Source organism: Schistocerca cancellata, chromosome 9, assembly GCF_023864275.1.
Source record: "Schistocerca cancellata isolate TAMUIC-IGC-003103 chromosome 9, iqSchCanc2.1, whole genome shotgun sequence".
In the NCBI taxonomy this organism is placed as follows: Eukaryota; Metazoa; Arthropoda; class Insecta; order Orthoptera; family Acrididae; genus Schistocerca; species Schistocerca cancellata.
In genome coordinates, this window is record NC_064634.1 from 21,013,381 (window position 1) to 21,038,775 (window position 25,395).

The following is a 25,395-nucleotide window of genomic DNA, read 5'->3' on the forward strand; positions in this document are numbered from 1 at the left end:
CTCTTTCCTGATGAGGCAACAGTTTGTTGCGAAAGCTTGAATTTTGTGTGTATGTTTGTGTTCGTTTGTGTGTCTGTCGACCTGCCAGCACTTTCATTTGGTAAGTCACATCATCTTTGTTTTTAGGTATATATATATATATATATATATATATAAAGATGATGAGACTTACCAAACAAAAGCGCTGGCAGGTCGATAGACACACAAACATACACACAAAATTCTAGCTTTCGCAACCAACGGTTGCCTCGTCAGGAAAGAGGGAAGGAGAAGGAAAGACAAAAGGATATGGGTTTTAAGGGAGAGGGTAAGGAGTCATTCCAATCCCGGGAGCGGAAAGACTTACCTTAGGGGGAGAAAAGGACAGGTATACACTCGCGCACACACACACACACACACATATCCATCCACACATACACAGACACAAGCAGACATTTGTAAAGGCCTTATATATATATAGACACACACACTCCTGGAAATGGAAAAAAGAACACATTGACACCGGTGTGTCAGACCCACCATACTTGCTCCGGACACTGCGAGAGGGCTGTACAAGCAATGATCACACGCATGGCACAGCGGACACACCAGGAACCGCGGTGTTGGCCGTCGAATGGCGCTAGCTGCGCAGCATTTGTGCACCGCCGCCGTCAGTGTCAGCCAGTTTGCCGTGGCATACGGAGCTCCATCGCAGTCTTTAACACTGGTAGCATGCCGCGACAGCGTGGACGTGAACCGTATGTGCAGTTGACGGACTTTGAGCGAGGGCGTATAGTGGGCATGCGGGAGGCCGGGTGGACGTACCGCCGAACTGCTCAACACGTGGGGCGTGAGGTCTCCACAGTACATCGATGTTGTCACCAGTGGTCGGCGGAAGGTGCACGTGCCCGTCGACCTGGGACCGGACCGCAGCGACGCACGGATGCACGCCAAGACCGTAGAGTCCTACGCAGTGCCGTAGGGGACCGCACCACCACTTCCCAGCAAATTAGGGACACTGTTGCTCCTGAGGTATCGGCGAGGACCATTCGCAACCGTCTCCATGAAGTTGGGCTACGGTCCCGCACACCGTTAGGCCGTCTTCCGCTCATGCCCCAACATCGTGCAGCCCGCCTCCAGTGGTGTCGCGACAGGCGTGAATGGAGGGACGAATGGAGACGTGTCGTCTTCAGCGATGAGAGTCGCTTCTGCCTTGGTGCCAATGATGGTCGTATGCGTGTTTGGCGCCGTGCAGGTGAGCGCCACAATCAGGACTGCATACGACCGAGGCACACAGGGCCAACACCCGGCATCATGGTGTGGGGAGCGATCTCCTACACTGGCCGTACACCACTGGTGATCGTCGAGGGGACACTGAATAGTGCACGGTACATCCAAACCGTCATCGAACCCATTGTTCTACCATTCCTAGACCGGCAAGGGAACTTGCTGTTCCAACAGCACAATGCACGTCCGCATGTATCCCGTGCCACCCAACGTGCTCTAGAAGGTGTAAGTCAACTACCCTGGCCAGGAAGATCTCTGGATCTGTCCCCCATTGAGCATGTTTGGGACTGGATGAAGCGTCGTCTCACGCGGTCTGCACGTCCAGCACGAACGCTGGTCCAACTGAGGCGCCAGGTGGAAATGGCATGGCAAGCCGTTCCACAGGACTACATCCAGCATCTCTACGATCGTCTCCATGGGAGAATAGCAGCCTGCATTGCTGCGAAAGGTGGATATACACTGTACTAGTGCCGACATTGTGCATGCTCTGTTGCCTGTGTCTATGTGCCTGTGGTTCTGTCAGTGTGATCATGTGATGTATCTGACCCCAGGAATGTGTCAATAAAGTTTCCCCTTCCTGGGACAATGAATTCACGGTGTTCTTATTTCAATTTCCAGGAGTGTATAATACTTGCTACTCTGATAATTTGACAGGAGATTGTCGAAATAGGTGAATACAACACGGTAAACTGTGCCATCTAATATTTACAGAATTAATGTGCTATCAGAATGAAACACTGTTATGCACTATTAATAAATTTATCATACACAAAATACCTAATCTTGACTGTTGTGACCAAGTGCTGTCAGAACTGAAATCTAACAGATATTTTTACTTAAGCTGGCTTAACAGTCTCTGTTAAGATATTCGTCTATCGAGTAGAAGGAATTGCCTACAAAAAAAAGTCTTTCAAACTCTGTTTAAACCGTGCTTTATCTAAATCCAAGTTTTTAATGGTTGCTGGCATTTATTGAAAATTTGTGTTCCTAAACATTGGACCCTTTTTGGACCAAGGTAAGTGATTTTAGGTCTTCATGTAGATTGTTCTTATTCCTAGTATTGATACTATGCATTGAGCTATTGGTTGGAAATAGAGATGTATTACTTGCAACAAGTTTCATTAAAAAATAAATATACTGAGAAGCAGTGGCTAGAATACAAAGTTCCTTGAACAGGTTTCTACATTATGTTCTTGAATTTACACCACAAATAATTCTTATCACACACTTTTGCACCCTAAAAACTTTTGCTCGGCTTGATGAGTTGTGCAAGAATATGATCCCATATGACATAATAGAGTGAAAGTAAGCAAAGTATGAAAGTTTTTTTTATATTTATACGTCCTACATCTGATATAATTCTCACAGCAAACACAGACTTGTTTAGGCGCTTAAGCAATTCTGTGGCATGCCCTTCCCATCTGAATTTATTATCAAGTTGTAATCCCAGAAATTTAACACTGTCAACCTCTTCGATCTACATGTCTTCGTATGTAATACTCATGCTGGAAGGAAATCTCTTACAGGTTCTGAACTGCATATAGTGGGTCTTCTCAAAGTTTAATGACAGTGAATTAGCTTTAAACCACTTATTAATGTCAATGAAAATTTGATTGGCAGCTATTTCTAAATCTCTACTTGACTTGCTACTTATTGCAGTGTTGTATCATCTGCAAGCAAACCGAACTTAGCATCTGGCAATGTAACAGATGAGAGGTCATTAATGTACACAAAAAAAGCAATGGACCTTGATGGAACCTTGAGAAACACTACATGTAATTAATTCCCAGCCAGATGAAGACTGACTGGTACTTTGCAATGACCCCCTTAGTTTCCTGTTAGTTAGATAAGACTCAAACCATTTTGCAGCATTGCCGATGACATCATAATATTCTAATGTACTTAAGAGAATGCTGTGGCTCACACAGTCAAAGGCCTTTGACAAGTCACAGAAAATGCCAGTAGCCTCTAATTTATTATCTTATGAATTAAGTACATTCTCACTGTAAGTGTAAACAGCTTTCTCTACATCAGAACCCTTAAGAAATCCAAACTGTGACTTGGACAATATATTATTTGCAGTTAGATGCTTAAGGAGATGCTTGAACACAACATTTTCAAATATTTTTGAGAAAGCCAGCAAAAGAGAAATTGGTCAATAGTTTGATGGTATATCTTTACCCCTTCTTGTAAAGAGGCTTAACTTCAGCATATTTTAGCCAGTCTGGAAATATTCTGCTGATAAGAGATTGATTACACAAAAAATTTAAGATGGAACTCAACACACATGAGCAGTCTTTGATTAACTTCATTGATATGTTATCATACTCACTGGAATACTTAGTGGGAGACTTGAGCATCATTTCCATTTTACTGGAGTTATTTTTAAAGACTGGTCTCAGATACTCCATTGCACTGTTCACCGAACCTGATAACCCCAAGCTGTCAGTAACAGAAATGAAGTACTTGTTTAAGATGTTTGCAACACTACATGTACTTGCTACCAAAGTCTCACTTATTTTTAGGGCTATCTATTCCTCTTCCTTTTTGGCTCCACCTGTCTCTGTCTTCACTATATCCCATACAGTTTTTATTTTGTTGCCTGATGTAATCATCTTTTTCTCATAATAAAGCTGCTTCTATTCCTGGATTACTTGCTAAAATACTTTGCTGTATTCCTTGTAATACATTACAATTTTAGCATCAGAGCTGTTCCTAGATAGTAGATACAGCCTCCTTTTTGTCCCACGTGATACCTTTATTCCTTGCGTAATCCACAGTTTATTTTTTGACTTCTGTGTGATTTGAGTTATCTTTACTTCTGTGTGATTTGAGTTATCTTTAAGGGAAAACAGTTTTCAAAAGTGGAGGTAACGGTGTTAATAAAAGCTATGTATTTTCCATTTGAGTCAGAAATATTGTAAACATCTATCCAGTTCATGTCTTTGAGCAATTTCCTGAATTTCTCAATTTTTGACTCATTTATTGCCCTCCTGTACTCAGATTTAATAGATTTTTTTTATCCTGACAAGTTTCAACATTAAACACAAGATGTGCATGTCATGATCAGATAGCCCATTTACTATTGGTTTGGTGATATGACTTTTTTTCCTAGATTCGCCTACAAAGATATGATCAATAGCAGTCTCAGAGCATTTACATAGGGGACTGATGACCTCAGATGTTAAGTCCCATAGTGCTCAGAGCCATTTGAGCATTTACATATCCTAGTAGCAAAGTTCACAGTAGGAACCAAACTGAAAGATAGTGTTACTGACTGCAGTAATTGTTCACTGACAGAGCTTTTCAGTAAATCCACATTAAAATCACCAGCAACCTATTTCCTTGTTTTCTACTGTGAGATGGGACAGCAGAGCTTCCAGATTTTTTTATGGAGAGGTTAAAATTTCCTGAAGGTCATCTGTATATACCTACTATTATAAAGGACTTATTATGAAATACTACTTCTGTTGCACAAGCTTCTAAGTCCTGCTCTGAGCAAAATCTATTAACATCAGTATTCTTGAAATCAAAACAGTTTGTGACAAATGTGGCAACTCCTCTTTTCTCTACACAAATAAGAAGCAAACTTGAATCCTGTAACATTTAACATATCTATGCCATTAGTCACATGATGTTCAGAGAGACAGGTTATATCAACTGGTTTGCTCAACTCTAATTCTTCAACACAAATAAGCAACTCATTAAGCTTACCCCTTAGTCCTTGGATATTCTGATGCAATAATGATAACTGATTTTTTGCACTGGCTGAATTACAACTGTACGAACCTAATTTTCCTGCCAATTTTTGAGTATCTTTAATTTCAATCAGAGGCTGTCTGCTTGAATTGTGTACATTAGAATTTCCTCTCTGGCTGCCTGTTTTTATCAATGTGAATGTCATTTTCAGCTTGTCTCTGAACACCTTTTGTTTCTGACCTCCCTGCCATAAAAAACTGCTGATCTGTCACTTGTAACCACTGGTACTTTCCCACTTGTGACAGTGCCCCCCCCCCCCCCTTCCCCCCATGTTATTAGCTATTAGCTGGTGAAGGCCATGCGTAGTATAGTCCCACCTGCTGATAGAGTCAACAGGAACCACACTGATATGAGACCACATATCTGATCCAAACAGCAGTTTCACCTCTAAATTAACCCTCCTAACAGAGGAGTTTAAATGAGGCCGATCATGGCACCTCAGAACAGACACAAACCCAACACAAATATGTCTGGTTGCTGAAGCTATCTTTACCAGGTCACTCTCAATTGAATAATTAGGGTTCCTATCTATTCTGTTGCCTGCCCCACCCACTATTACCCCTGTCCTCCTTTGTGAATTCTTTACAAAGTGAACCTACATCCTCTATCATTTGACCCAGAGTTGCACTAGGTTTAAAAAACTTATGACCTGGTAACCTGACCCTAGTTCATCCTGCAACGGTTGGCCAACACCTCTACCATGTGAACTACCTAACAACAAAACTTTCTTCTTCTTCTTCACAGCTTTTTCTGACCTCTTACTTTTCAAACACTTTTTGAAAGTTTGTTGTGTCCTGTCTACTCCTACACCTATTTGTGGCTATTCCGAAGAACACTTACGTCGAACTATAGACACTGCGTTAACCGTAGAACCCCTCGTGTTGTCCTTAATGGTGAGTGTTCAAGAGAGACGAGGGTATTGTCAGGAGTGCTCCAGGGAAGTTTGATAGTACTGCTCTCATTCTTTATATACGTGAATGATCAGATGGATAGGGTAAGCAGCAATCTGCAAATGTTACTGACGATGCTGCAGTGTACGGGAAAGTACCGTCAATGAGTGACTGCAGAAGGACATAGGATGACTTGTACACAGTTTCTAATTGATGTGATGAATAGCAGCTTGCTCTGACTGTAGAAAAATGTAAGTCAGTGGAGATGAGCTGAAAAAAATAATCCGGCAATACCATATTAATGGTGTGCTGCTTGACACAATCACATCAACTAAATATCTGGGTGTTATATTGCAAAGAGATGTGAAATGGAACAAGCACATAAGGACGGTAAGGGGGAATGTAAATAGTCATCTTTAATTTATTGCTTGAATTTTAGGAAAGTGTATTTTGTCTTTAAATGAGACCATGTATACAACTCGAGTGAAACCCATTCTTGATTACTGCTCCAGTGTATGGAATTTCCATGTTGTCAGATTAAAGAAAGACATTGAAACAATTCAGATGTGTGCTGCTAGATTTGTTACCAATAGGTTCTGTTAACACATCAGTAGTGTGAAAATGATTTGTGAAATCAAATCGGAATCCTTGGAGGGAAACCGATGTTCTTTTTGCCAAACACTATTGAGAAAATTTAGAAAATCAGTATTTGCAGATGACAGCAGAAAGATTCTACCTCCACCAAAGTAATTTCACATAAGGACTGTGAAGATATGATAGGAGAAATTAAGGCTTGTACGTAGGCATATAGACAGACATTTTTCCCTTGTTCCATTTGTAAGTGGATCAGGAAAGGAAATACCTGGTAGTGGTACAGGACACTCTTTGCCACACACAGTACAGTGGCATGTATGTAGAAGTAGATTGCTAATTGATTTGAATGCAGGCCTCATAGCATTTAGCCACTGTCCTGGTTAACATATGCTTTCCTCCTCAAGTATATCTGCAATAAATCAAAAACCCTATTCCTTGATTTGTCAGAAATTATTAGTTTAGTGGCCTGATTTGTGTAAAGAGATTCCTAAAGAGTCTGCCTGGTCAAAAATGGATCCTGCATAATGAACTTTGACTTACATTTAATTTGAAAACAAATTGTAGGAAATTCAGTCCTTTCGAAGGAATGACTGTCAGTTGACATCTGAAGAGTATGCTGAAGCTCATCAGATTTGGTGGGTTGCAAGAGCTGACCTCTCTTTGTAAAGAAGGGAGGAAAAAATAAACTGAATAATAAAATATACTGAATGGAGCAAGATGTCTCATTGCATGAAAAGTGAGAATAATTGAAGTATAAATTGGCTGTTTGTTTGTGAAAGGGCGTGTGCTGCATTGGTTTCATTTTTTTCTGCTTTAAGTTTATAGTTATTTTGGAAATGGTATAATGGAGGATAAAGTGAGCTACATAGCAGTGTTCTTATCTCTGTTCATCTCTGTATGGTAGGGAAGATGTTAATTGTTCAAGACAAATATTTTTGAGTGTTTAATTGTTCAAGACAGTGATCCTAATTAAAAATGAAATTGGCAGTAGATTTCTGCAGTTAGCAAAGTACACCTGTGTAATAACTTTATAGAACAGTTGAAAATGATAAAACAAAATATCATTGTCTTAATGCATAGTTGTATTTCTGTATTATTGTGATGTGTCCAGAGAAATTTATTTGGAAACCAGTTGATGATTGCTGAAACATTTGCATTAAGAGCCTTCCTTTTTTTAATCTTTTTCAGCTATTGCAAAAACAACTAGATGAAGTGGACCAACTCCAAAAGGAAAGAGAAGCTGCTGAACGAGAAAAACGAAAGATCATTGAAGAGGAAGAACGGATTCTTGCTGAGATGAGGCGCTTGGAAAAAGAAGCTTATCTGTTACCAGTAAGTTCTGCCAATTTATAGATCAATATATTATGGATCTGAAAGGAGAATTTAAAATAAATTCGTATTTATGTTTTTACCACTAGAAGAAAAATGGTGCCTTGATCTTGTGTTTGATTTAAAACATACTATTTCCTGTTGAACAGTCCTTAGTTCATACTACCAGTCAACTCAGAGACATTATTAACACATAAGTAAATCAGTTTCAAGGCACTTATTTAACTTACGCTTCTTCCCCTCTCCTCAGCTTGGTTCTCAGGGCATTAAATAAGTGGGTTACACGAAAACAAGCTGTTACCTGACTTTTCCTATTAGTGAATTACTTTGTAGTTTCACTTTCTGGTAAGTTAAATTGATTGACTGATTGATTTTTACTGGTCTAGCTGTTATTTCATTCACCAAACTTGTACAACTGATATTGGAAAGGTCAAAATGAGGATGCAGTTATACTTAATAAGTAGAGGAGAGAAAATAAGTACATAGATATTCATATAATCCTAATTTATCAGTAACTGTTGAAGGACAGTTGAAAATAAAGTACAGTAATACATAATACCAGCAAATTAGTAGGAAAATTAAAAATAAAGTACCTGTTCTTACAATTAAATTTTAAGTAACATTTATTTTACAAATCCAGGAATTATTTTACAGAATAGAAACAGTGCTTTATTAGAAATACCATTAGTTATGTTTCAAGTATTGGGTATGCAGCAATTTTTAGTTACTCTTTTATTTTGTTATGTAGTATGACATCATTGTTAATTATGCTTCTTTGATAGGCTGCTCTGGAATATTTTTGGTGTGCATTTTATCTCCCTTTGGTACAATATTTATTTACATCAAGTTTGTTGGTGCTGCAGTTACGGCTGCTAGTATGTAGCATCACTGCTCACTCAAAGTTGTTGGAGGGAGAGGCATGTGGATGAGGTATTTCCTAAATCCACACAATTAAAAAACAAAAAACAAAAAATCACATAGTGTGACATCAGTTGGCGTTGGAGGCCAGTGATGCAGTGCGAAATCCATCTGACCCTTATTGCTGATCCACTGCTGAGGAAGTGCTGTGTCCCTCTCTGGATGCCACATCACACAGTTTCAAGTTCATTGTACCACTTTGAACATACAACGCAAAATACCTTTTCTTGCTGTCTTAATAGCTATCTTGACTTGATACACGTTGGGTAATGAAAGAACGAGCGAGTGAACTGTTTGCATCAGGGTTACACCTGGTGGCAACCATATGAATCAGTAACTTACGAATGGTGCCAAGATAAAATTTTGTTTTCAGTCATTAGCTAAATGTACCGTAGGTTTCCATCTTCATTCATGTGGTAGATGTAATCTTCTGAAACCAGGTGAATCTTTTTGAACCACCCCATACTGGTTACTGCTTAGGGTGTCCACAGCTTTCAGACTAATGCATTGCACAAGGACTTCAAAGATCTGATGCAATACAAAGCATGCAGACTTCTCAAACAAGTCTAGGAAGCCTTTGTGAGTAGTTTCAAAGCTCTGGACATGCTGTAACAGCAACCACAGGATACTATTATCTTAAAAATGAAAAGTATTCTAGGAATCTCATTTTTTTTTGGATCTGACTGTGACTACTTTTGAATTGCAACAATTATGTCATGGTCTCATTATTATTTACTAGTTTACAGGTATTCTTAACAAGTAAATGTTCCCTTCTAAGGTCAGCGGCTCATAGTCCAGTGGTTAGCTTTGCTATCTCAATTTTGTTGGGCCCCGAGTTCGATTCCTGGCCGGGTTGGAGATTTTCTTCATTTGGGACTTAGTGTTTGTGTTGTCCTAGTCATTCATCTCATCTTCATCAGACATTCATATATTTAAAAAGAAAGATGATGAGACTTACCCAACAAAAGCGCTGGCAGGTCGATAGACACACAAATAAACACAAACATACACACAAAACTCTAGCTTTCGCAACCAACGGTTGCCTCGTCAGGAAAGAGGGAAGGAGAAGGAAAGACAAAAGGATTGGGTTTTAAGGGAGAGGGTAAGGAGTCATTCCAATCCCGGGAGCGGAAAGACTTACCTTAGGGGGAAAAAAGGACAGGTTTACACTCGCACACACACACATATCCATCCACACATACACAGACACAAGCAGACATTTGTTTGGCCTTTACAAATGTCTGCTTGTGTCTGTGTATGTGTGGATGGATATGTGTGTGTGTGCGAGTGTAAACCTGTCCTTTTTTCCCCCTAAGGTAAGTCTTTCCGCTCCCGGGATTGGAATGACTCCTTACCCTCTCCCTTAAAACCCAATCCTTTTGTCTTTCCTTCTCCTTCCCTCTTTCCTGACGAGGCAACCGTTGGTTGCGAAAGCTAGAGTTTTGTGTGTATGTTTGTGTTTATTTGTGTGTCTATCGACCTGCCAGCGCTTTTGTTGGGTAAGTCTCATCATCTTTCTTTTTAAATATATTTTTCCCACGTGGAATGTTTCCCTCTATTATATTCATATCATCAGACATTCAAGTTGCCAAGTGGTGTACACTACAAGCAATTGCGCTAGGTGGCTGAACATCACCAGATGGAGTCTGTGGGCCAGTAATGCCATTTTATTTCTCTTCAAAGGGAAGTAATAGTGATAAAAAAGGCTCCAGATTTTTTGGCTTTATTCAGACCCTGGGCTCAGTAGCTTCAGATATTTGTAGCATTCATGTTTCAGCATAAAGACACGATAGACCAGTCACATGAAAATGCATAACAGTTGCGAACGCAAAATAAAAGATTTTAATCCAACCAGTGGCAGATTATTATTGTTCCAAAATTTTTCTTTTTGTTTTCAGTGTTTCCAAGATGCTCCAACTCCCCTTTGCACAATGTTTCAGGCACTCCAGAATCTGTAGGTCCAACTGTGTTGCTAGTGGTTGATTTTACAGTATGCTCACCAATTAGGGAAAATTTTCCTTCAAAGGTCTTCATCGTGCACATTTTAATTGTTCAACAAGAAAGCAAATTTTCAGGAGAAAAATAAGCTATTTTAGACATACCGATTTGGCCTTTCTTGAGTCAGTCAGTATATATGTGTTAAAATTGATCTTGCATATTTTTATAAGTACACAATTGTAATTACACAACTGCTTATGTTGTCTTTGGAAAATAGCACTGTTTTAATTTTCCTGGATGAACAATGCTGGATTTGCGCAGTTATGACATTTTTCTGCTGAAACACTCTGGTTAAGCTGGGTTACTCTTTGTGGAAATAGAAAGCTTGTTTTGCTTGTTTTGAGAAAACATAACAAAATAGATCAAAACCATAATGTTTATTGCAGTAGAAGTATACATAAGCAACAGCAACAGAAGAAAGTGAAAAATTTAACTTAGTTTCTGTTGTAATTACACTAAACGTGTGTAGAATACAGAAGTGGAAAACTCAAACCGATGGGTGCTGCCAAAAATTCAGCTATCTAACAAGATACAAATATTATGAAAATGACACACTCTGCACTAATCCAGTCGGCATTAACTTATGGCTTGGTTCTGTGAGAAGGCACCTCCAGATCAAACATTAATAGGGCATTTAATTCACAAAAAGAGCAATAAGAATGATAACCAATCTTAGATGGAGAATCATGTAGGCCAGCAGTTAAAGCTCTTGAGATACTAACACTATCACTACTGAGCATATACCTATACAACTCGTATGCTGGACAAAATTTGAATATGTTGCGAATAATAAAGATATCAAGACACAGCACAACCATGACACAAGGAAATGGAACCTCTTCCACAAGCCTATACACTGTGCCATGAAATACCAAAGCCATAAGCACAAGAAAAACTCTCCTCAAACTTGGGAGAGATATTAAAATACTTTCAAAAAATTTCTTAAAACATTGGAGAGCGTGAAGAGTTACTATAGTATAAATGATTTTATGTTACTATAGCTCAAGACAAACTGCAATATGGTACTATAATAAAAAAAAAGATGTAACTTACATTAAACAGAAAATACGTTCTTAAAGGAGAATAGAAAATACTATAAAACCATATAGAATATATATGTAAAATAGAGGAAAGAAAGGCAACCGCTTACCTGACTGATGTGTGTTACAATGAAACGTGCAACAGAAAACAGTATTCACACTAGCTTTCGAGCTCTTGCCCTTTCTCTTGCAACAGTACACACATTCACATACATGAACCATGTAGACACCCAAATGCAGCAACTGCAGTTGCAGTTTGACTGACTATTGTTTAGTGCTTATTGGAGAGCACTTGCCCAGGTAGAGAGAGACAGAGATTGTGAGTGGGTAAGGAAGGATGCATGAGGCAAGGAATGGGCAGTGGGATTGTGTGAATTAGCTTTTTTGACAGGTGACTCAGTGACTGCCCAACAAGATGAAAGGATTTCTATCTCTCATACCCAGGCAACTGCTCTCAGTAATTGCTGATCAACAGTCTCCCTCACTTGGCCATGGGTATATGCGTTTGGGTGTCTGTGTGGTTGTGTATTCAAATATGTGTACTTTTCCTAGAGAAAGAGCAAGAGCTCAATAGCTAGTGTGACTACTGTCTTCAGTTGCATGTTTTTACATGACACATGTCCATCTGCTGTAGGTGCATAGTAGCCTTTCCTTTATTTTACATATTATTCCATTCAGAAACTTCCCATTGTTGTCATATAGAAATATGTGTACATAATAGCATGAATGGTGCAAACAAAATTGTAATCCAATATGATGAACATTTCTGCAAATGATCATAATTTGCTAAATGCTAGTCTGTAGACAATATATGTTTATCAGTGCATGTAATAGAATTTTATTTGGTCTATCAATATATTTTGTCTACAGATCCAATAAGCATTAAACGTCCTCAGTCATACTAATTTGGTAGATGCTGATAACAATTCCATATTTCAGCTGGGATATATTGGCAGATATCAAGTAAGTCTTTCTTTTGTGTGGTTTTGACTGGTGAAAGTTTATCATATAAGATAAAGAAAATTGAAATTTTAGCAATCAACAGTATTCATTTCCCAGTATCTCTCAGCCTTTCCACAATGCTTTGATGAGACAATATTGTTGTCCATGCATGAAACTTGGTATATGCTGAGCAAAACATTTGAACAAATTCAACGTGTAATTACGGTCCCAGTGATAGTGTAGTCAAACAAATTTTCAGCACTAGGTGCAGACTATGGTAATAAAACCAATGTAGGCAAACAGAAAAGCAAATACAAAACTCCCAAAAAAACTAAATAAATAAATAAATAAAAAATAAAAAAATAAAGTGACCTTTCTGATGCGAAGATGCACCAGAGGACCCTTACCATATGCTGACAGTCATGTAAAAGACGTCTCCACACACTTCCAAGATATTATATGTTCAAAACATTCAGTGTCACTAAGGTTAAACCTGGTGTCAAGTTAACTGCAATGTTGGAGAATATTGTAATAGAGACAAGCCAACTAAATAAAGACAATCGGGTTATGATTATAGGTATTGGAAACGATGTGTATAGAAAGTAAAACAAGACTGCTCTGTGATGCTCTCGAAACGGATTACCAAAACTACTTAATATAAATGTCATCATCGCAACTGTGCCAGGACAACATGATCTGCCACAACAGTTAATACTACATCTACATCTACATGGTTACCCTGCAATTTATGCCTAAGTGCCTGGTGGAGGGTTCATCGAACCATTTTCATACTACTTCTCTACCATTCCACTCTCGAATGGTGCGTGGGGAAAAGGAACAACTAAACCTTTCCGTTCGAGCTGTGATTTATCTTATTTTTGATGATCATTTCTCCCAATGTAGGTGAGTCTCAACAAAATATTTTCACATTTGGAAGAGGAAGTTGGTGATCGAAATTTCGTAAATAGATCTCACTGCAAAGAAAACTGCCTTTGTTTCAGTGACTGCCATGCCAACTTGCGAATCATAGAAGTGACACTCTCACCCCTGTTGCGCGATAACACGAAATGAGCTGCCCTTCTTTGCACTTTTTTGATGTCCTCCGTCAATCCTACCTCGTAAGGATCCCATACCGCGCAGCAATATTCCAGCAGAGGGTGGACAAGTGTAATGTAGGCTGTCTCTTTAGTGGCTTTCTCACGTCTTCTCCCATACCGCGCAGCAATATTCCAGCAGAGGGTGGACAAGTGTAATGTAGGCTGTCTCTTTAGTGGCTTTGTCAGGTCTTCTAAGTGTTCTGCCAACAAAGCACAGTCTTTTTCGCCTTCCCCACAATATAATCTATGTGGTCTTTCCAATTTAAGTTGCCCATAATTGTAATTCTGAGGTATTTAGTTGAATTGACAGCCCTTAGATTTGTGCGATTTATCATAGCCAAAATTATCGGATTTCTTTTAGCACCCATGTGGATGACCTCGCGCTTTTCTTTGTTTAGTGCCAATTGCCACTTTTCGCACCATACAGAAATTCTCTCTAGATCATTTTGTAATTGGAATTGATTGTCTGATGATTTTGCTAGATGGTAAATTACAGCGTCATCTGCAAACAATCTAAGGGGGCTGCTAAGATTATCACCTAGATCATTTATGTAAATCAGGAACAGCAGAGGGCCTATGACACTACCTTGTGGAACGCCAGATATCACTTCTGTTCTACTCAATGATTTACTGTCTATCACTATGAACTGTGACCTCTCTGAGAGGAAATAACGAATCCAGTCAAACAACTGAGACAACACTCCATATGCATGCAATTTAATTAATAGTCACTTGTGAGGAATGGTATCAAAAGCCTTCTGTAAATCTAGGAATATGGAATCGATCTGAGATTCCTTGTCGACAGCACTCATTACTTTATGGGAATAAAGAGCTAGGTGTTTTGCACAAGAACAGATATTTTCTTAATCTGTGTTATGTATCAATAAGTCATTTTCTTCAAGGTGATTCATAATGTTCGAGTACAGTATATGCTCCAAAATCCTACTGCAAACTGAGGTCAGTGATACGGGTCTGTAATTCAATGGGTTACTCCTATTTCCCTTCTTGAATATTGGTGTGACCTGTGCTACTTTCCAGTCTTTAGGAACAGACCTTTCGTCAAGTGAGTGGTTGTATATGACTGCTAAGAAAGGCGCTATTGTGTCTGCATACTCTGAAAGGAACCTGGTTGGTATATCATCTGGACCGGAAGACTTGCCTTTCTTAAGTGATCTGAGTTGTTTCGCAACACCTAAGATACCTACTTTTATGTCATTCATGCTAACAGCTGTTCTGGTTTTAAATTCTGGACTATTTACTTCATCTTCTTTCATGAAGGAATTACAGAAAACTGCATTTAGTAACTCCGTTTTAGTGGCACCATCATCGGTAACATTTCCATCGCTATCGCGCAGTGACGGTATAGACTTTTTTTTTGCCACTAGTGTATTTTACATATGACCAGAATCTCTTTGGGTTTTCTACCATGTTTTGAGACAATGTTTCATTGTGGAAACTATTAAAAGCACCTCACATTGATGTCCACTCTAAATTTCGAGCTTCTGTGAAACTTAGCCAGTCTTGAGGATTTTGCGTTCTTCTGAATTTGGTGTGCTTTTTTCGTTGCTTCTGCAACAGTGTTCTGATGTGTTTTGTGTACTATGGTGGATCAGCCCCATCTCTTATTACCTTATGCGGTATGAATCTGTCTATTGCTGTCGATACTGTATCTTTGAATTTGAGCCATACCTCGTCTACACATACATTATTAGCTTGAAAGGAATGGAGACTCACTCTTAGGAAGGCATCAAGCAAATTTTTATCTGCTGTTTTAGATAGATATATTTTGCGTTTATTTTTAGTGGTTTTGGTTTATATGGTGTTGAGCCTCGCTACAATGACCTTGTGTTCACTAATCCCTGTATCTGTCATGACGCTCTCTATTAGATCAGGATTATTTGTAGCTAAGATGTCAAGTGTGTTTTCAGAATCATTTACAATTCGTGTTGGCTCATGAACTAATTGTTCAAAGTAATTCTCAGAGAAAGGATTTAGTACAATTTCGGAACATGTTTTCTGCCTACCACTGGCTTTGAACATGTATTTTCGCCAAGAAATCGAGGGTAGATTGAAGTCTCCACCAATTATAACTGTATGAGTAGGGTACTTACTTGTAATGAGATTCAAGTTTTCTTTGAACTGTTCAGCTATTACATCATCTGAGTCGGGGGGGCGGGGGGGGGGGGGGGTTCAGTAGAAGGAGCCAATTATTATTTTGGTACAGCTGTTGAGTATAACCTCTACCCATAGTAATTCGCAGGAACAATCTATTTCAACTTCACTACAGGATAAACTACTACAAACAGACACAAACACATTTTATTTAATCTATCCTTTCTGAACACGGTTAGTGCCTCTGTAAAAATTTTGGCAGAATTTAGCCCCATCTTTAGCTAGCTTTCTGTTCCTATAACGATTTCAGCATTAGTGTTTTCTATCAGCGATTGAAGCTTTGGTACTTTTCCAACAGAGCTATGACAATTCACAGCTACAATACCGACTGTTGCTTGGTCGATTCTTGCCATTTCTTTGCCCTGTACCCTTTGAGACTGGAGCCCTTTTTTATCTTTCCCGAGACTGTTTAACCTACAAAACTGCCCAGTCAATGCCACACAGCCCCTGCTACCCATGTAGCCGCCTCCTGTGTGTAGTGGACACCTGACCTATTTAGTTAAACCTGAAACCCCATCACCCTATAGTGCATGGCAAGGAATCTGCAGTCTGTACGGTCCCAGAACCATTTGAGCCTCTGATTCAGACCCTCCACTCGGCTCTGTACCAAAGGTCTGAAATTGGTCCTGTCGATGATACTACAGATGATCTCACTAGCAAGACTGACAGTCTTCACCAAATCAGACAGCCACCAGAAACCAGAGAGAATATCTTCTGATTCATAGCGACACAAGTCATTAGTGCCGACATGAGCCACTACCTGCAGTTGGCTGCACCCTGTACCCCTCATGGCATCTGGAAGGACCCTTTCCACATCTTGGATGACTCCTCCCGGTATACACATGTAGTGCACATTGGCTTTCTTCCCATCAATAAAGAAGTAAAATTCCATAGTTTTGAGCTGGAAAAAAAAATGAACTGTGACAAACACACAAGCCACAGACTGCTCTTAAACAGAAAAAGGAAAGGCTAAGCTGGTTTCCCAGTTAAGTGAACTGTGCGACAAGTGTATTAAAGAGGAGGATCCTATTGCCCTGGATTGCAAGCGCAAGGCTTTCTTGGGATAAAGAAGCATTGCACTAGTGTCCAAGGACATAGTTCTGATGTGCCTGAACCCTATTCACTTGAAGCAAACCCATACTGTGAAATAAGTCATTACAGAACAGTACTAAAGATCCAGTTCATATTATAATTTATTGTAAAAATTGTTACCTAAATAAATGTTATCAGAGCATAGTTTTAAACCTATAACAAATCCCTTAAATGTGATGCATTTAAATGTTCAGTGTCTCGGGCACAAACTGTATTTATTACAAATATTCATAGAGGAGCGCTCGCCGCATGTACCAGTCGGCCCAAACATGGACCAAAACCAATGAAAGAATATATTACAGATCAGAAGGTTACCTGTTACCTAATAATTATTGCAGGCAATTCTGCAAAGTGGTGGTGTGGCAATAAATGTTAGTAAACATGTAACTGTTAAAAAAAATCCTGTCTTGAACACCACACTACAGAAGGTTCAGTTAAAATACAGATAATGATCTGAAATTAGCTGACGATAACATGACTGGCGTATATAGCCCACCATTGCACATGTAATGTGCTTTATGGACAGACTTAGTAGGGTAGTTGACCACACTGGGCTGGCCCTAATCACCTTGCTAAATTTAGTGATTGTAATATAGGTGCAAATTCTAATAGTACAGTAAATTAGATACTCACTGATGTATTAAGCTCAAATAATCTTGTAAATATAGTAAGTCCAGACACTAGAGTAAAGGACACTTCCTCCACTAGAATAGATTATGCTATTATCAGCAGAAATATTATAGATAAGGTAAAACTCAAACAATAGAAATTCCACATAGGAATATCAACAGTGTAGGAAAAGACAGATTATCACTTATCATAAAGAACACATGTCAAGTTGCAGACAGGCACGATTAAAAGACAATCACATAAGCTAAATTATAGTAGCCTAGATTTTCATTACTGTGACCACTTTTGTCGTGTGATAGAGTACATAAATTCAGCTGTGCCAAAAATAACAAAGGTCCTTATGCAGAAAGGAACTGTGAATAGCACAAATGTTAATGCCTTTAAAAATAAACCTGATTTGTCTGATGACAAATGGAGTGACTTCTGTTCAACCCTGTTGAGACATTATGGCTACTGTTACCCTGTTAGAGAAACCCAAAAGGTAGTTAAGCATTGTCAAAATGGTAGTAACCATATATGAACATGGAACCATTCGGCATAAGACATGATGGTAACTTTGTAAAAAGCCCAAGCACTAAGCGTAATATTTTTAATAACTATTTCACTTCACCTACTAACCAACCAATCCTTGTTATAGATTCACAAGTTGATACCCCATGCCATCTCACTCAGTGTGCTGACTTTGAATTTGGGAGGTAAACGAGCAGGAAGTTGGAAAGTTATACACATGCTAAAGAAAAAAAAAATTCATCTGGATGGGAAGGCATATCCAACACAATTACTGAGGGGTGCTTAAAATAAATCTTATAACCACCTATCTATGTGATAATTGCAGCATTAGGTAAAATATGTGTCAAACTCTTCTAAAAATAAATGTTTTGAAATCAGTGTACAAAAAGAGAAGTAAGGAAGTTGTATATAACTGTAGACCAATATCATTAATTCCCACCTTAGGTAAGATATTCACAGGTATTATCCTGTCCCAGCTTAGTGCCTTTTTCACAAAACACAAACTGCTTATAGATTCCTAGAGTGTCTTTAGAAAAGGCTAAGTATGACCATAGCAACTACACATTTCTCCCATGAAGTGTACTGCCTGTCTGAACAGAGGATGCAGATCTCAAGTGTACCTGTTGGACCAGAGGGTGCGAACTGCAGGTGTATTTTTAGACCTAACAAAAGCATTCGACACACATGGCTTTCCTTTTTAAAAAACTGAACTCATATTGTTTACAGGATCCACCCAAGCATCGTATAGCCACATATGTGTTGAACTGTAAGCAATACACTACACTGACATTTAAATTAGTTGAAGAAATTATAAACTTTCAGTCCATCAGTGAAACAGTCATACAGGGCGTACATTCGGGCTCGGTCCTTGTTCCTTTTCTCTTTCCCCTATATATTAACAACATTGCTTTACCTATTAACTCCCATGATATAAGGTATGCAGATGGCCTCTCAGTCTTATTCTTTGGTAGAGAGTATAAGGAATTATAATCTTTTGGTACTAATGGTGTAAAATAATTAATGAAATACATCAACAGTCAGGGCCTCAAACTGAATGTAACCAAATTTCAATTATTGACATTTAAAACAGGCAGTTCTCACAATGCCAATGTAAGTAATATATGAAACATCTTGGCAACAGAAAAATACAACTGTAAATATCTGCATGTGTATGTTGATGAAAATCTGCACTGGACAAACCACATGAATTTTGAGAATGAAATTTTCACTCTGCATCGGAGTGAAATGGAACTTACTTGCACACATTTTTAATCTGCCAGCAAGTTTCATATTCATTTTCTATGTGTAAAAGTCAGTAATGGCTAATACCTCTATACCAAGCTCACCAAAATAATTCCTACTCAAACATTACATCTGCATGAAAAGAATATTGCTGTTACAAAAACGAGCAATAAGACTTGTACTTGGGATAGGCCATAGAGAATCATATCATGAAGTTTTCATGCAGCACAAATACTCTACAATATTCTCTGTATACATATTTAAATTACTTACATTTTTATGTCAACCAGCTGCAGTTATCAAATGCAGTGGTGTACATGGCACAACAAAAACATATAACTACTTTCAGAAAAGCACAAACTTAAAAATGGCAATTGGAGCCCATGCATCAGTGGTTTGATGTGGTTTAACAAACTACCAAATTATTTAAGAACATGTAAGAGGATTGATTTTTAATACTAAGTTAAAATCTTTTGTAATAAAAAAAATGTTTATATTTATTCAGATAATTGTAAGACACTGCTTTTGATATTAACCAATAGCATATAAGCTATGCATTAAATAGATGTAAGACACAACTATCATATCAAATAACATAATTTGTAAATATAATTTTTGTCATACAGGTTATGTCTGTCTTTTCAAAAGCCATTGTTGTGCTGGCCCCATGCAGAGAAAATGTAAATAAATGAACAAAGAAACAAGCCCACAGTTGCAGGATGTTGTGACTTTTTCTTCCCCTTAGTGTAGTAGTATCATTGTCGTAGGGTCATCAGATGAAATTTGTTAGCGGACATGCTCAGTTATTTTGAATGAGCCTCAAACATTTGTGGTTTGGGTCACTAAGGTTCCTGAAATCCCCTGACTCAACACCTTGCAAACAAGGAATGCATTACCATTGGCTTTGACTATGATTGGATATATAGTTCTTTCCTGTAGGGAAAACCCCTATGACATCTTACTAAACTTATACCCTGTAAAAAGGAATTTCTCAAGTTTTGACTGAATGTTATATCACAATATTTGAACTCTGTAAATTTTTAACATATAGCTATATATTTTTGGCTACATAAATTATAAAAAATCTTTTTTCATTATGAATAGTAGTTATGGTGCTCTATTCATCCCATCAGGTGACAATTTTCCAGGAACAAGAGCATTTCTCCATGATAGGAAAAGTTATCCACTGTTCTTCAGTGCCTTATGTTTATTGTCCTTCCATCACAAATGTTCTTCACACATTCTTCTTTTATTCAACCATTTTTATTACCACAACATTCAGTACATTACCCATGACACTGTCACTTACAGTGTTGTTTTCTGCATCAAAGAATTTTATGATTTAATTGCTAATGTGAGGCGGAAACAGTCAAACTAGCAGATGCAGGGTGTCAGATGCAACGCTGTTCCAACTGTAACTCACTTTCAACAAAAATGTTGGTTACAATCTTGTTCAGGCAGATGATTTGTTTTAGTTAAAGAAGAAAAAAAAAGGAGAAAAATTTTTTTCTCTCTGATAATGCATCTAGAAATGTAATTTCTAAGGAATTCCTGAGCATCAACCCCTGACATATGTCCTTTTCTGCCGAGCCATTCGCTTACACGTTTTCTTGGTAGATAATTATTCTACCTGTGCAAGTATACATGTACAAAAAATATATTATTTCTGGCTCTATAGTAATGGAATGCATTTACCCAAAACAATGTTTATATTTATTTTTTAGAATTAAAACAGTTTGTGGCTGTGATGTTAATTTATACAATCCTTCTTTTGCTGGAACGATGTTGTTAACTTTCTTATTTCTAGACTGAATCATAATAATAAATAAAGTTTATTCCTCTTATTTCAGAATCACCGTAGGAAGCGCATTATTTGGTGACGAGCTTAATCAGTAACTGCTAGAAGATTGCTGGTTGGTGCTTTATTTGTTGTTACAACATGAATGTAATTTGATGATTTTGTGTCTAAAAGTATTGTAACATATGTTGTGCATTGATATTATCTGTTTCATTGTTAAATCGTTATTGCACTTCTATTACCAGAATTCAATATAATGTGTTTCTAGTGTAACTACAAGACCACATCACATTTTATGTTTTTATCTGAATTGCTTGTTGTATAACATGACCATGCTAAATACAGATTTTATATCACATCACTGTAATAGTTTTATCATAACTGGTATCATTAACACTGATATATTCTCATAGAAATAATGAAACATTATTTTTATATGAAAATTAAATAATTATGACCATGAGCACACACCCATTTCATTCAGTAAAAATTAGTGTGCAAACACTTATTTAGATTTTCCTTTCTCTAAGCTACTCCATCCAAGCCAAATAAGACTGTTATGATTTCCAAGTTAATAGTAGTATAGTATTCTGCCTTACAGCAGGTCTTGTCATGGGTTAAGCCTCTTCCACTTTTGTCTGTCCATAGCCAGTCCTTTCACTTCCCACAATTGCTACACGCAATGAATGAGAACGACCCATTTTGTAGGATTGAGTACTGTGAGTGGTTTACTAACATGGTGCGCAACGATGAAGAGTTTGCAGAGATGCTTGTGTCGTCTGATGAGGCACAGTTCAAACTCAATGGTACAGTAAATCGCCACAATTTCATCTACTGGGCCCCCCTGCGGGTTCGGGGGTTAGAATAGGCCCGCGGTATTCCTGCCTGTCGTAAGAGGCGACTAAAAGGAGTCTCAATGTTTTGGCCTTATGTGATGGTCCCCTCTCGGGTTTGACCTCCATCTTTCTAAATTATTCCGAAGAGCGAGCCAATTGGGGAAGGGCGCCTTACGTGGTGCACTGTATCCGTCGTGCAATTAGACCTTTAGCCGGCTTTCACGTCGTTGCCATGGTGTCCCGCTCGTTTTCGATCTTTAGGGCGGGGATACGTCTCTGGGTGCGATTACCACGCTGCCCTCTGCAGTGTTTCTTTTAACTGCGGCGACGACCTTGGACAGTTTTGCACCTAAGATCCAGCACGGTAGCCAGTCCGTTGTGGTGGGGCCGCCATGTACCCTCTTGGTTGTAGCCCCCTGACAACACAGGGATCGCTCTACTGATGCCTGCGCCGTTAACTCCCCACGTATGCCAAGGAGTAGATGCCTATCCTCCTGGGGTATCGGGACTCCCGGCAACGGCCATCCTGCCAGGTGGCCTTTGCTGTGGCTGGGTGGCGCCCGTGGGGAGGGCCCTTGGTCGGAGTAGGTGGCATCAGGGCGGATGACCCGCAATGAAGCGTGGTACATCATCTCTCGCTGGCGGCCAGCCGCCAGCAGTCTCTAAGCGTTCTCGGGCTCAATTTAATGCTCAGAAGTACGATCCGAAAACGTTCCCCTCCCTGGCCACGCCGTGGGAAGAGCGTAAGTCCCAGGATGGAGGTAACAATTATTCGCCCCGATTCTTAGTTTGCACGAGAGCTGATGGGGAGTCTTTTCTCTCCACAAAGCCTCAGTTCTTCGTCGAGCATTTAGAGGACAAGTTTGGGGAGGTGGAGGGCTTGTCTAAAATGCGCTCTGGCTCAGTACTGATACAAACGGCATCCTCCGCCCAGTCACGCAGGTTACTTGCTTGTGACAAGTTGGGGGATGTTAACGTTACTATTACTCCACATAAGAGTTTAAATATGGTCCAGGGTGTTATTTTCCATAGGGACCTCCTTTTGCAGTCTGATGACGAGCTGCGCGCCAACTTAGAACGTAGAGGTGTTCATTTCGTCCGGCGCGTTCATCGGGGTCCGAGGGACAATCAGGTTGCTACCGGTGCCTTCATCTTGGCCTTCGAGGGTGATACGTTACCGGAAAAGGTCAAGGTGATGGTCTACCGATGTGACGTCAAGCCCTATATCCCTCCCCCGATGCGGTGCTTCAAGTGCTGGAAGTTCGGCCATATGTCTTCCCGCTGCACTTCCAGCCTCACATGTCGAGATTGCGGACGCCCATCTCATCCCGATACTCCATGTGCCCCGCCTCCCATCTGCGTCAACTGCGGGGAGCACCATTCACCTTGCTCGCCAGACTGCAGAATATTCCAGAAAGAGCGCAAAATCATGGAATATAAGACCCTGGACCGACTGACTTATACTGAGGCCAAACGGAAATACGACCGATTACATCCAGTGAGAATGACAACTTCCTACGCCGCTGTTACAACACCTGTGCTAGCCCCATCAGTTTCGCGCCTTTCGGCCGGATCGACGAGTGGTACAACTCCTCCTGCCCCCTTGCCAGTGGGGGGCTCTACCCACCCGATTGCTCCTGTGCCACCTACCTCAGGAGCAACACCATCCCCCTCATCGGGGACGTCGGTCCCCGCTTCTAAGCCGGAGAAGTGTCCAACTTCTTCGGCTTCTCACGCTCGCAAGGGGTCCCTTGGGTCTCTCCCTTCCCAGGTTTCCACCGGCGGGAAGGTTGACGATAGACAGTGGCGTAAGTGCCCACAATCTGCAGGTCGAAGGGCTTCCCGATCCTCCTCAGTCCCGGAGACTGAATCGGTGAAGCCCTCCCAGCCAGTTAAACCCAAGGAGCAGCGTGAGAAATCAAAGAAGAGCAGCTCTAAGCCCAAGGAACGCGCGGTGGTGGCCACCCCATCGCAACCTTCTAGCTCTGCGTCTGAGGACGCGGTGGAGATTCTGGCGTCCGCTGAGGACCTCGATCTCGCCGGTCCCTCAGACGCCGTGAATAGCAATAGCACTAGCACGGGTGCTCAATCGGAGGCAGCAGGTGACCCAGCGGCGTAATCTGCCGTCCCAGTCCCGGCACGCCTTTCTCAGCCATGGACAAAACCATCCTCCAGTGGAACTGCAGCGGTTTCTTCCACCATCTAGCTGAGCTCCGCCAACTTATCAGCCTTCACCCTTTCCTCTGCATTGCTCTGCAGGAAACTTGGTTTCCAGCAATGCGCACCCCCGCCCTCCGTGGCTATCGGGGTTATTATAAGAACCGAGCAGCTTATGAAAGGGTGTCTGGTGGCGTCTGCATCTATGTCCTTAACTCACTTCACAGCGAGTCTGTCCCTCTCCAAACAGCTTTAGAGGCTGTCGCTGTTAGGGTGTGGACGCCGCAGGCTCTTACCATCTGCAGTCTTTACCTTCCACCGGAGGGTGATGTCGCGCAGCATGTCCTGGCTGCGCTGATAGCCCAATTGCCGCCACCTTTTTTATTACTGGGCGACTTTAACGCCCATAACCCTCTGTGGGGTGGGTCAGTGGCAACAGGTCGAGGCGCCACCGTTGAGCATTTATTGTCGCAGCTCGATCTCTCGATTTTGAATGATGGTGCCTCCACACACTTCAGTGTGGCGCATGGCACCTACTCCGCCATTGACCTTTCAATCTGTAGCCCTAGCCTCTTACCATCTGTCCACTGGAGTGTGCATGACGACCTGTGTGGTAGTGACCACTTTCCGATTTTTCTGTCACTACCACAGCGTCACTCTTCTGGGCGCCCTAGCAGATGGGCAATGAATAAGGCTGACTGGGACTTGTTCTCCTCCACTGCCGCTATTGAGCCTCTCTCAACTGATGCCATTGATGTGGTGGTTACATCGGTCACCGCCGGCATCGTCACTGCCGCCGAGTCTGCCATTCCCCGTTCTTCTGGGTCCCCTCGGCGGAGGGCTGTGCCTTGGTGGTCGCCTGAGATCGCTGAAGCGATTAAGGATCGCCGGCGGGCACTCCAGCGTCACAAGCGACATCCCTCCATGGACCACCTTATCGCCTTTAAACGGCTGCATGCGCGGGCCCGCCTCCTTATCCGCCAAGGCAAGAAGGAGTGCTGGGAGCGGTATGTGTCCACCATTGGACTCCATGTCACTCCATCGCAGGTCTGGGCCAAGATTCGACGGGTCTTCGGCTATCGGACCCCTGCCAGCGTCCCTGCGCTCTCACTGAATGGAGCAGTT

General features: G+C 40.5%; 1 protein-coding gene across 5 annotated transcripts in view; it reads left to right on the forward strand.

Moving 5' to 3' along the window:
- The window catches only part of LOC126101165 (trichoplein keratin filament-binding protein), a 796,043-nt gene extending 774,371 nt beyond the window's left edge, over window positions 1-21,672 (forward strand). For 4 of the 5 annotated variants that reach the window (XM_049911860.1, XM_049911861.1, XM_049911863.1 and 1 more), the window contains 2 exons: window positions 7,698-7,841; window positions 21,330-21,672. In XM_049911860.1, the coding sequence (XP_049767817.1) occupies window positions 7,698-7,841; window positions 21,330-21,359 (174 nt within the window). In that variant the 3' untranslated portion in view covers window positions 21,360-21,672. Of the gene's footprint in view, window positions 1-7,697; window positions 7,842-12,664; window positions 12,758-21,329 lie in introns of all 5 variants that reach the window. The other variant, XR_007522283.1, reaches the window with a different exon arrangement.
- The last annotated feature ends 3,723 nt before the right edge of the window (window positions 21,673-25,395 follow it).